Here is a 12,506-nt window from a genome sequence, read left to right on the forward strand (position 1 = left end):
ACACAACAAATTTGGTTTTACTGGTAATTGCTCTTCTTGTGACCAGAGGAGCACCTTAGGGGAGGTGGGATTGGCTTCTGTCGACAGTTTCAATGGGGTCTGCCCTGGTGGACAAGAGGGCCTAGAGAGGGATTGTGAAGTGGTTGCCTGGCATCTCAGTTGGGAAGCAGGGAAAGATGAGTGCTGCCGCTCTGGTTTTTGAGAAGGTTCCCTTCCCCCCCGCCGCCCCCCCCCAGTTGTCCAGGAATTCCCTGTGTAGACCAGGCTGAGTGCAGATTCCCAGGTATCTACCTGCCTCTGCCTTCTGAGTGTGGCATTTGAAGATGTACTGCATCATGCCTGGGGCTTTCACTTTAAAACAAATGTGCGGAGCTGGGGAAGTGGCTTAGCGGTTAAGAGCACTAGCTGTTCTTCAAGAGGACTTGGGTTCAATTCCCAGCATCCACATAGCAGCTCACAGCTGCCTGTAACTCCAGTTCCAGGGAATCTGATACACTTATACCAATGTATGTAAAGTAAAGTTAAATAAGAGGGTTTTTTTTTTGTTGTTGTTGTTGTTGGTTTTTTGTTTTGTTTTGTATTTTGAGATAGTATTTTTCTGTGTAGCCCTGCCTGTCCTGGAACTCAGTTTGTAAACCAGGCTGCCCTCAAACTCAGAGATCCACCTGCCTCTGCCTCCTGAGTCCTGAGATTAAAGGTGTATGCCATCTACTGCCCAGCTTTATTTCTTTATTTAGTGTGTGTGTGTGTGTGTGTGTGTGTGTGTGTGTTTGTGTTTCAGGTATGTGTCTATGGAGGTCAGAAGAGAACTTGAAGTCTCTCCTCTCCTTCCACCATGTAGGACCTGGGCATTGAACACAGGTTGTCAGGATTAGCAGCATGTGTCTTTACCTGCTGAACTACCTCACCAGTCCGCTTTCTACTTTTTCTTCAGCTCATGACACTAGCCCATGCATAGTGAGTCTTCTCCTAAGTTAAACCTTCTTTCTAACATTTATTTATTAATTAATTTAGTGTGTTGTGGGAATGTGCATGCACAGCACTCATGTGGCAGTCAGGGGACAACTTTGTGGAGTTGGTTCTTTTTCTACACCTTGATGGAGATCTAGAAGTGAAACTCAGGTCTCCAGGCTTACGTAGTAAACCATTTGCCAGCCTTAGTTAAACCTTTCTGGAAATATCTTCTAAGTGAAGCCTGAGGTGGGTTTCCATGGTGATTCTCTGTCCATTCAAGTTCACAGTGACCATTAAATACCACACGGTTATTCCTTAGATTTTAGGTAGGGAGTACCTTTAGGTTCTTGGTACCTAAGCCGGGGAATAGGGGGTATGAGTATAGTGTTTAATGGTTATTGGATCCTGTTTATTTTCTATTTACTTATTTTGTTTATTTTGATTTTTCAAGACAGGGTTTCTCAGTGTAGCCCTGGATAACTTGGAATTCACTGTATAGATCAGGCTAGCCTTGAACTCACGGAGATCTGCCTGCTTCTGCTTCCTGAGTACTGGGATTAAAGATGTGTGACCACTGGCTATATATTTGATATGTTTTTGAGATAGAGTCTCAGTCTGTGGCTTACACTAGCCTCAGCCTCCGCACTGCCGGGACTGACAGGCAACCCTGTGAGATCATGCTCCATTTGAGGATTCTTTATGACAAGACATAGCTCTTAGGTTGAAATGACAATCACCAAGGTTGCTTCTTAGAAGGTTCTGTTTTTCAGGATTTATATTTATCCACAGCACTCATAAAGCTTTTCAGAAAAGTCAAAATAGAATCATACTGGCTGCTTTAGCACAGACAGCTAAGCATAGGTGCACGTTGTCTGAACTTTCCTCTGCTTTCACTAGACTGTTTTCCTGAGGCACACACACATTTGTTTCTACTTTTAAAATGAAACTTAGAAGCAAAGGTGTGTGTAATGTAAAACATAATTTTCTAAGTTTTATGGAAAATTTTAATTATATAACCTATATTTCCTGTGCTTCTAAAAATTGAAGGTTTTGAAGGGAGGGCTATTTTATACATGGAATCAGCAAAGTGCACTTGAGTTACCAGCTGGAGGGAGTCTGATAGAAACAACATGCACACAGTGTCCTCAGTTATTTGCAGGGATTACTGTTGACTCACCGTGGTGCCAGGTGTTCATTACTCAGACGTTTTATTTAGAGGAGGATAAAGGCTGGATTCTTCTGCATATGAGCCGGAAAGGAATGCCCCTTAACCTGAACCCTTGCTAGAAGTTCCTGAGTAACTTTTTCAGGTGCCATGGCTATTCTCAAACAGTTACTGTGCCCACAGATACGTGACTGAGGGTCAGTTCTGCACAGATTTCCTGTCTCCTTTACTTGGAGACAGTTTGTGAGCCAGCTGATTTGTAAAGTGTTATGAAAGAGAGAGAAGGAAGACTGAGCAGTAGTTATCATCATCCCCTTGAGTCACCAGCAGTGACTGCTCCTGTGAGGAAACAGTCAGCACATTGCACAACCTGCAGTGGGTCCTCCAGTCTGCCTGCCCAGTTTCTATACATCATTGACATCTCTGGGTTCCTTACTAGAGTTCAGTTGGCCCCTCCATGTGATTTTGTAAGGCCTTTTTTTTTTCTTCATTAAAAGACTAAGGCTTCTTAATCTCTTTTATCATAATTATAAAAACCAACTACATTCTGCTCAGGAAAGAAACAACAGAGTAGAAAAAAATCAGTGGCCAGGCAGTGGTGGCGCACGCCTTTAATCCCAGCACTTGGGAGGCAGAGGCAGGCAGATTTCTGAGTTCGAGGCCAGCCTGGTCTACAGAGTGAGTTCCAGGACAGCCAGGGCTACACAGAGAAACCCTGTCTCGAAAAACCACAAAAAAAAAAAAAAAAAAATACAATTCACTTGGTTTTTGTTGTTGTTGTTTTGTTTGTTTGGTTTTTTTTTTTGTTTGGTTTTTTTTTTTTTTTTTTGCCTTATTTGGCAAGCATTGACTTTTGATTCATTATAAAAAGTATACAGTGGCACACCTGACCAACCTTTCCTGGAGCCCTTTTCTTCCCCTAGGAGAATATTGAATTGCTTAAGCTCTTGGTTTAACTGGAAGGGACTTTAACAATAATTTTAGCCACTTGTGTGGTAGTTCACATGATTTTTTTGTCTGTGTATATATAAATCCATGTTTTCCTGTGTGTGTGAGCACCCATGTACAAGTATACATGTGGGTATAGATGCAGACTCACATGGGGGAACATGCATATGGCGGCCAGAGTCCTCACTGTTATCTCTTCCTCTGCTCTACCATGCTTGTCTTGTGTGTGGTGTATGTGGTGTGTGTGATATGTGTGGTGTGTGCATGCAGGTGCCAGAGGGGTTTATTCATCTGTTGCCCTCCATCTTTTGTTGTTGCTGTGAGACAGGGTTTCTCTGTGTAGCTCTAGCTGTCCTAGAACTCCTGTAAGCCAGGTTAGCCTTGAGCTGAGAGACCTGCATGTTTCTGCTTGCCCAGTTCTGGGATTAAAGGCACACACCACAATATTCCAGCTTGTTGCTCTCTGTCTTATTTTCCGAGACATAGTCTCCCATTGAACTTGAGGGTCCCCATACCCACTAAGCTAGTTGGCCAATAAATTGTAGGTATGTCTCTTGATTTAACCCTACAATCTATGAGGAATTATCTCCATTCTCAAGTATGCCCTTATGCTCTTTTTCTGATTTGATCTGAAACAAAGTGACCCCTAATTCTTCACTTCTGTCACATAAAGAACTTAGCATTTCTGTTCTTTCATGTACTCTTTACAATCCTCCTGTTCAGAAAATGGAACATGGATTTTTACCACACACACACACACACAAAATTTCCACACCCCAAACAGGGTCTTTTTTTTTTTTTTTTCCTCACTATGTAGCTCTGGCTCTCTTGGAACTCACTTTGTAGACCAAGCTTGGCCTCAAGTTTGCAAAGATTTGCCTGCTTCTGCCTCCTGGATGCTGAGATTCAAGGACTCTGCCATCACGTCCAGCTAGGAATAAATTTTCAAAATTTACTATGGATATGTTACCACCTTCTCCAGAGTGGGTTTCTTGGCAGCTCTCAGTCCGTCATTTGGAACTGATAGACCACTTTGTGGTTGCCACAGGTTTTTCTTGCCTCCGTTGCTCATGCTCTTTGCCCTGATCTTTTAAACAAGGTCTTGTTTTATAATCCTGGCTGCTTTAACTTGTCCTTCCTCCTGCCTCAGTGCCTGGAATACTGGGGTCACAGGCATGTACATTGTATTTTTCTCCCAAGTTTCATAAGCAAAGCTTCAGATTAATTCTGTTTCTTGGTGGGGCTGTAGTTCAGTGCTCGCCTAGCATGTATGAGGCATGCTTAAGGGGCAGGAGGTTCAGCTTGCTGAAGACTTGCTGCATGTACACCGTGCACTGGACTACTTACATCGAGCTTTGGTAGTTAGTGTAAGGATAATGCATCATGGTCCCTGCCCATAAAGAGTTTCTAGACTATAAAGGAATTGTAAAGATTATTGCAGTTCAGAGTGGTGTGCCCACCAAGACCAGAGCTTAGTCCAGTGGTTCTCAACCTGTGGGTCATGCCCCTTTGGGCATCAAATGACCCTTTTATAGGGGTTGCTTATGATTATAGATGTCAAGGAGCAATGAAAATGATTTCATGGTTGGGGAGTTGGGGTCATTACAACATGAGGAACTGTAGAAAGGTTGAGAATCACTGGCTTGGTCCATTCTTTTTGTTTGATTGTTTGGTTTGAGTTTTTTGAGATATTTTACTATGTAGCTCATGTTAGCCTGGAACGTGAACTTTCTGCCTTTGCCTCCCAAGTGCTGATTCGTGCCACAGTGGTGGAAGATAATGTTCTTTGTCTTTCAGATAATATTTCTTGATACTTGTTCCCTTTTCCTACCCATTATGCCTTCTCAGGCTTCCTCTAGACACTGGCCCACCAAGCACCTATGTGCCGGTTATATTCTGTGATAGCTCCTATTACTATAAGCACCTAGGGAAAAAAAACTTGTTTTTATTGCCAACACAGTACTAGGCACATAATCAGTGTTCGTGAGCCTTTATTGGAATTCTGTTTGCTTGGTTAAGGAAAGCCTTCAACCAAGGAAGCAGACTTTAGGCAGTTCTTAAGGGATGGGTAGATCCTCAACACCTGGGTTTGAGAAAGAAATTGCAGGCTAAGGGAACAATTTACACAAATGAAAAGCATGCCAAAGAGTTGGCACAAATGACTAGGGAGGCCTTCTACCAGAGTGTGAGATGGTCGCTGACAGATGCTACTACTAACAAGTATCCAAAGCCCGGCAGCCAGATTGGGTCATTATATCAGGGATATATCATATTCCTGAGTGTTTCTAAGGCTTTTCCTTGTTTTATGCCTTAGCATTTAGTCAATTTCTTGTTACTATTGAGGCTTTCTGTTGTTTGTTTCTCTATCAAAACTGGTAGTAAGGACTGGGGAGGTGGCTCAGTGCTTGTTGTGTATCCCAGCACAGAGCACAGAAACCACTGGAGCTGTTGAGGAAGACATACCAACATCAGCCAACCTCTGCTTCCACACAAGCCTCTGTGTACATGCACACATTTGCATACTGTACCATACACATACACAAGAAGCTGATAACAGGGGTTAGGAGACCACCGAGATGGCTCAGCAGGTAAAGGCACTGGCCTCCACACCTCAAAACCTGATTTCCATCTTCAGGATCCACGTGGTGAAAAGAATGATGCTTTTCTGACCTCCACAGGTATGTGTTCTCTCACACACATACACAAATAAAGAAATGGAATGAAAATCTTTTAAAATTGGGGCTGGGAATGTAGCACAGTTGCTGGACTAGTGCCTAGTATAAACAGAGCCCCAGGCCATCCCCAGCATCGCATAACTAAGGATAGTAGGACAAGCCTGTAATGCCAGTCTAAATTCCAGCACTTGGGAGGTAGAGACAGGAGGAGCATCAGTTCAAAGCCTCATAATTCAGCTTGAGGCCAGCCTAGACTACATGAGACCATCCCAAAGGAGGAGGGGGTAAATAATCATACATTTTTTACTTCAGAGATTCCAAAGAATTTAGGATATAATTATAATTATATATATAATATATAATTACACACACACACATACACGCACACACACACACATATATATATGATAATATATATTATATATATATATAATATTATATATATTAGATTTATTTTATGTGTTTTGCCTGCATGTATATATGTGTTCCGTATGTCTGGTGCCCACAGAGCTTAGATTGTTGAGTCACCTGGAACTGGAGTTATGCATGGTGTGAGGTGCCATGTGAGCGCTAGGAATGGAACCCATATTCTTTGTAAGAACACCCAATGTTCTCCAGCTCTAACACACACACACACACACACACACACACGAATGAAGAACAAATAAGGGAGGTAATAAACATTCAGTCTATATACAACACAGAAACTGTAGAATAATTGGATGCTTTGCAAGTAAGGCCATATCTAAAATGTGCCTTTGAAATGGGCTATTTGACTGCTACTACCCTGCTGATAGTGTGGCTGTTTTGTTGTGATTACATGTATAGAGTCTTTGCTATACTTTGGGGCAGGCTCCCTGTCTTCTGTGGCTTTGAGCCTGGAGAGTCTTCTAGCCAAGCTCAAAGTCAGGAAAAGGAGGTGTGGGCTTTTGGGCTGTGCCACTGGCAGCCAGAATGTGGTTGGCTGTCTCCTCCCCTTCCGCACTGGTGCTCTACACACTGTGCGCTCTGGAATGACAGGCATTCCTGTGTGAAGAGAGCCGGCGTGAAGAGTGTGAGAGCCACAAGTGCCCAGTGGCCGGCAAAACAGAAACTCTAGATCTCAGGCTGTTTCCTGGCATTTGGCGGTGATACAGGATTGCTGGTCCCTTATGTGGATTTGTCTTTTAAGAGAAGTTTGCTTTTGTCAGAAAGAGATTGTTGTCGTGGGATACATCTAAGACAATTATAATCATGGGGCAAGCTGATGTCTCCAGACCGGTAAATCCAGATGCAGCTGGTGAGTAATGGAAGGCAGGGAAGTAGACATCGTAGCAGAAGCCAGGCGGGCTTACAGCTGAAGCTGCTGTCTCTTAGGAACTGGAATACAGGTCTTTGGCATATTTATTACAGTCTGTGAGAAATGAATGAAAAACTTATAGTTGTTTCCACTCAGTTAAATTCACCTTTCACTGTTTTGTTTTACTTGCTCTCTGGAGATCTGTTTTAAGATTATATTGCTAAGACATTACCTATTGGTTTCTATCTTGCCTTTGAAGAAATTAAAAGTTACATGAGCTGTTCCTTAGAGGTCAGAGGTATTTTACTGATATTCTGCAAGTTCAGACACTTGTTAAGTATGTGATCTAGAGATAAAGCTGCCAACTTCTAAAAACCGAACCGTTTTAAAGGTTGGATTAGATTTTTTAGATTTGTTATACACTTTCCAAGACTTTCTTCATTGTACAAGTGTTGGTTCCTTATAAGACATTTTGCTGTGTGAACTTCTGAAGTGCTATGTCTTGGGGGTGGGCGGGGGTGAGGTGGGTAGCTCAGACTGAACAGGAACTGTGAGTGTGGCTCAGAGTTGGAAGTGTGAGCTGATGAAGTCGCCCAGCATCTCGGTGAGCGCATTCTATCTTTGTAGTGTGGTGTAGCTGCTGCTGCTGATTAATTGTGCAAATGGTTTTAAAAAGAGGATTGGAAAAAGAATAGGCCAAAGTGTTGAAGTTATTTCTGGACAATGTGCTATTTAGGGAAAACTTGTATAAGGTAACTTTGATTTAGGAAGCATCCGGAAGCCTCTTATTTCCTCCTCCACTAAGAAAGAAAAGGTCTAAGCTGGCCATGGTGGCACATACCTTAAATCCTAGAACCAAGGAGGCAGATACAAGTGGATCTCTGCTTTTAGGCTTGTCTGGTCTACAGACATCCCAGTAAGTTAAGGTAGAAAGCTATAGTAACTAAGAAACGCAGACAGGATCAGGCATAGGAAGCAGGGAATGCAGTGCTCAAATGGGTCTGATGAGTTGTTGCAGTTTAGTTTCTGAGTTTCCAGGGAAAGTGTTTTTCAGGTATTTCTGAAACAAAGTGAGTGACAAAGTGTTCAGGTAGTCACAGTCTCAGGACTCCAGTCAATGTGAACTAGTCACTTGCTTTCCTCTGATCACTGTGCTAAGTTTTACTTTCTCAGCTTAGTACTTCACTTTTTAAAGAATGAAATGCCTTATCGAAAATAGTTTACAGAAAAATACAAAAAGCCCTCAGGACCACTTTCCAGCTTGAGAAAATAAGTTAAAACAGAGAGGTAGGGTGGGGTGCACATCAGTAACCCCAGAACTGGGAGACAGAGGCAGGAGAATCAGGGGCTCAAGAGCCAGCCGGGGCCAGATAGTAAGTTTCAGAGCAGCCTAGGTTTTAGGACATACTGTCTCACACACAAAAAAATTTTATTAAATATGTTTTTTAAATCATAAACCAAAGTAGAGCTATCCTCAGCCTCTGCCTTCTCTCCCCGCAGTGATCTATCCTCAGCCTCTGCCTTCTCTCCCTGCAGTGATCTATCCTCAGCCTCTGCCTTCTCTCCCTGCAGTGGTCTATCCTCAGCCTCTGCCTTCTCTCCCTGCAGTGGTCTATCCTCAGCCTCTGCCTTCTCTCCCTGCAGTGATGTGTTGCTTTCTTGCTCCTAGAGCCAACCTTCTCCTGTATTTGATAAATTACCTACTTGTGCAGCGCTAGCTCTTCCTGCGGTTGCTGCTCCATAGTGCTTCTCTAACAAATACTGTGTGATGTCAAGTCAATCCTGGCAGGTATTTCTCCTCACCGTGGAAATGAGAGACTGTGGGAAAGCATGGAGTTGTTGAGCTGATGCAGTTTAGTGACATGGACCTTTATGAAGACCATCTGTCTAATCTCTGTACTGATCACTGTTCTTCTGCTTTTAAGAGAGAACTAAGGGGACCTTGTTGTACCCCAGTTAGAGGGTGCTCCTTCCAGCTGCACACAGCTATGGCTTCAATCCCCAGCACCACCTAAATTTGGGTGTGGTACACACCTGTCATCCAGGCATTCAGGTGGAAGCAGGGGGCTCAGAAGGTCAAGGTTACTCTTGGTGTCAGGCTTACCTGAGTTGCCTGAAACATTGTCTCAGGAACAGGAAGAAGTCACTTTTGCCACTAATAACTGTAACAAAAATTTTGGGAGACTGGAGATGTAGCTTAAAGTACTTTGTAGCAGGAATTAGACCTTGGACTGGATTTGATCCCAATTATGGCAAAAAAAAAAAAAAAAAAAAAACCCAATAATATAAATAAAATACTTTAATTAAAAATTTTTATTAGCCAGACAGTGGTGGCACATGACTTTAATCTGAGCACTTGGTAGGCAGAGGCAGGGAGATCTCTCTGAGACCCAGGCCAGCCTGTTCTACAGAGTGAGTTCCAGGACAGCCAGAGCTACGTAGAGAACTCTCTTTCAAAAACAAAACAAAAAAATTATTATTATTATTATTATTATTATTATTATTATTATTATTATTATTTTGAGACAGGGTTTCTCTGTGTAGTCCTGGCTGTCCTGGAACTCACTCTGTAGACCAGGCTGTCCTGGAACTCAGAAATCCACCTGCCTCTGCCTCCCAAGTGCTGGGATTAAAGGCGTGTGCCACCACTGCCCTCCAAAAAAAATTTTTTTAATTTACTTATATGGAAGTTTTGTCCTGAATATCTGTACATGTGTGCTTGTTGTCCACTGAGGCCAGAGGAGGGCACTGAGTCTCCCGAATCTGAAGTTACAAGTAGGTGGGGTGCGGGAGTCCTCTAGAAGAGCAGCTGGTGTGTTTTACCACTGAGCTATCTTGCCAGCTCTCATATGTTAACTTCTTATGGAGTGTTTTAGTAGGCAGCTGTTTAGAAGCTTGCACTAGGTCCTTTAGAAAGATAAATAAGCTAAAGTACGCAATTCATTGTTCTAGAACTATCATACACTTAGGTCTTGTTTTAGTCTTTTTTTTTTTTTTTTCTTAAAAAAAGCTGCATGTTTTATTGTGGTATGTGTGGTAGTGTGTGTGTGTGTGCTGTAGTGTTTGTGTGTGTGTGTTGTGCTCTGTGTATGCATGTATTCATGAAGGTATGCATGTGGAGGCCTGAGGTGGGTGTTGACTACCTTCTCAGTCACTCCTGACTTTTTCTGTTGGTGGTGTTTTGCTCTTTTACATCTTTATTGTTTGTTAGTTTATATGTATGTGGGGTGGATGCGTGTGTGGGCTTGTGTGTACCGCAGTGCTTTTATGGAGGTCGGAGAACAACCCACCGAGTCTGCTCTACCCTGACCCCGTGGGACCCAGAGCTCAAGCTCAGGTCTTCTGAGTGACTAGAGTCTATCTGTTGAGCTTTTTCAATATGGGCCCACCCCACTTTATTTTATGCTTTTGGGTTTTTTTGTTTTGTTGTTGTTGTTTTGGCTTTTTGGCTTTTTTTTTTTTTTTTTTTTTCTTTTAAAAGAAGAGGTCTCATGAGGGGTGTTGGTGGTGTACCCTTTAAATCCCAGTGCTCTGGAGGCAGAGGCAGGCAGATCTCTGTGAGTTTGAGGCCATAGAGTCTACATGGTGTTGGAGGCCAGCTAGAGGTACACAGAGACAGACACCTCGTCTTAAGACAAGGTCTCACTTTGTAGTGTTGGCTGACCTGGAAATCCCTGAGTAAACTAGCCTGGCCGCAGACTCAGAGTGCCTGCCTCTGCCTCCCGAATGCTGGCACTAAAGAGAGATGCTTCCTACCATGCTGATTCCCTTTGTTTCCTCTCTTTTAATAAAACATGTTTAAAAGTGTGTGTGTGTGTGTGATGTATACATGCTGCAGTGTTTGTGTGGAGATCAGAGCGCAACTTCTTTCAGGGGTCAGTTTTTCCCACTGTGGTGTCTGGTTATCATGGCTGTATGACAAATGCTCCTACCCTGTTAGCAATCTCACTGACCCCACTGTCTTATTTTGTTAAGACAGGATCTCTTATTGAACCTGAGTAGATTGGCTTGCTAATGGGCTCCATGGTCCTGTTAACTTCACCCCTACCCCTCAGTGCTGGGGTTGTGGATACAAGTTACCATGCTAGCTTTTACGTGGGTCCTGGGGATCCAAAATCAAGCCCCCTTGGTGAACACTACACTGATGGATCGATCTGCCGGGCTGTGCAGCCAGGCATCCTTCTCTACAGAGTATGCATGTCGTGTGGCTGAGGTGTAAAGCAGCATCGCCTGATGTGGTGCTGGCTTATTCCAGGCTAAGCAAGCACTCTACCACTCTGCTAGTCCCAGGCTCCATCACTTCTTGCCACAGCTGTGGCAGAAAAGACATTTTTTCCTGAGGTAGAAGTATAGAGACCTTACTCCTCTCCTCTGTCCAGTTCTTTCTAATCCCATGGCCAAGGCTGTAGCAGATCTCCAGAAGTTGTAGGCCTCCTTTGCACATGAAGCCTGCTTTGTTCATTAGTGAAATAGTTTGGCTTTATAATTTTGTTGCAGTTTTCTGAAACTATTCCTTAAATCCAATAATAAGCCTCTAAGAGAACAAAAAATGTTAAATACTGTGGCAAAGTATCATAAACTATGCTGCCTATTTACAAAGTTCTGAAGGCTGAGACAGTAGTATTACATTAAGTTTCAGGCCAGTCAGGGATGGGGTGTGAGACCCTGTTTTAGAACAAAACAAAACACAGAAAAGGGCAGAAAATGTTGCCCAGCTAGTAAAAGTGCTTGTTGCCAAAGTCTGATGACCTGAATTTGATCCCTGAACCAACATGGTAGAAGGAAAGATCAAACATCTTCAAGTTGTCCTCTGACATCCACACATGACCCCTGGCACATGCATGCACACATTCACACATATACAATGAACCAGGGGTGAGGGGATCTTATAGATGAAAAAATAAAAATAAAAAAAAATTTAATTGATAAACCAGGTGACTTAGTCACTTATTACAGTCTAGTGAAGGAATGTTGGAAGATTGGTGTTCTCTGGACTTGTGTCACCTTACTGTACTTAGCCATCCAGCACAGGTGAGTAAGAACTAGTTGAAGGCCAGGTGTGATGCTCCACGAGTGTAAGACCTGCTGCTCTGGAAGCCGAGACGAGTGAGCTCAAGGCCATTCTGGGCAAGTGGAGCCTCTTGAAGTAAAACTGGAAAGAAGGCTTGGGCTATGGTTTACTGTATAATGCTTCCCTTCCAAGCAGGAGGCCTTGGTTTCAATCCCAGCACAACTGAAATAGGAGTATGTAACATTATACAGTCATTGATTTAGAGTTCGTTGTTTAATCATGTTATTCTCTTTATCCACTTATGTATAATAGATGTAATCCACATAGTTAGTGAATACCTGAAGGTGCAAACAAAATGTTAAAAGGTATGGCTTGGGTTTTGTTGTTTTGAGACAAAATCTCTATGATAAGATCCAGACTGGTCTTGCACTCTATGAACCCAGGCTAGACCTTAAAGACACAGATAACCCCCTA

General features: G+C 43.0%; 1 protein-coding gene across 4 annotated transcripts in view; it reads left to right on the forward strand.

Moving 5' to 3' along the window:
* The window catches only part of Phactr4 (phosphatase and actin regulator 4), a 75,288-nt gene that overhangs the window by 19,306 nt on the left and 43,476 nt on the right, over positions 1–12,506 (forward strand). Inside the window, exon 1 of one of the 4 annotated variants that reach the window (XM_034503262.2) lies at positions 6,785–7,021. The exons of 2 other annotated variants lie outside the window; for them this stretch is intronic. In XM_034503262.2, coding sequence (XP_034359153.1) covers positions 6,976–7,021 — 46 coding nt within the window. In that variant the 5' untranslated portion in view covers positions 6,785–6,975. Of the gene's footprint in view, positions 1–6,784; positions 7,022–12,506 lie in introns of those variants that run through there. One more of the 4 variants, XM_034503265.2, reaches the window with a different exon arrangement.

The sequence above is a fragment of the Arvicanthis niloticus genome, chromosome 5 (assembly GCF_011762505.2).
Source record: "Arvicanthis niloticus isolate mArvNil1 chromosome 5, mArvNil1.pat.X, whole genome shotgun sequence".
NCBI classification, from domain to species: Eukaryota; Metazoa; Chordata; class Mammalia; order Rodentia; family Muridae; genus Arvicanthis; species Arvicanthis niloticus.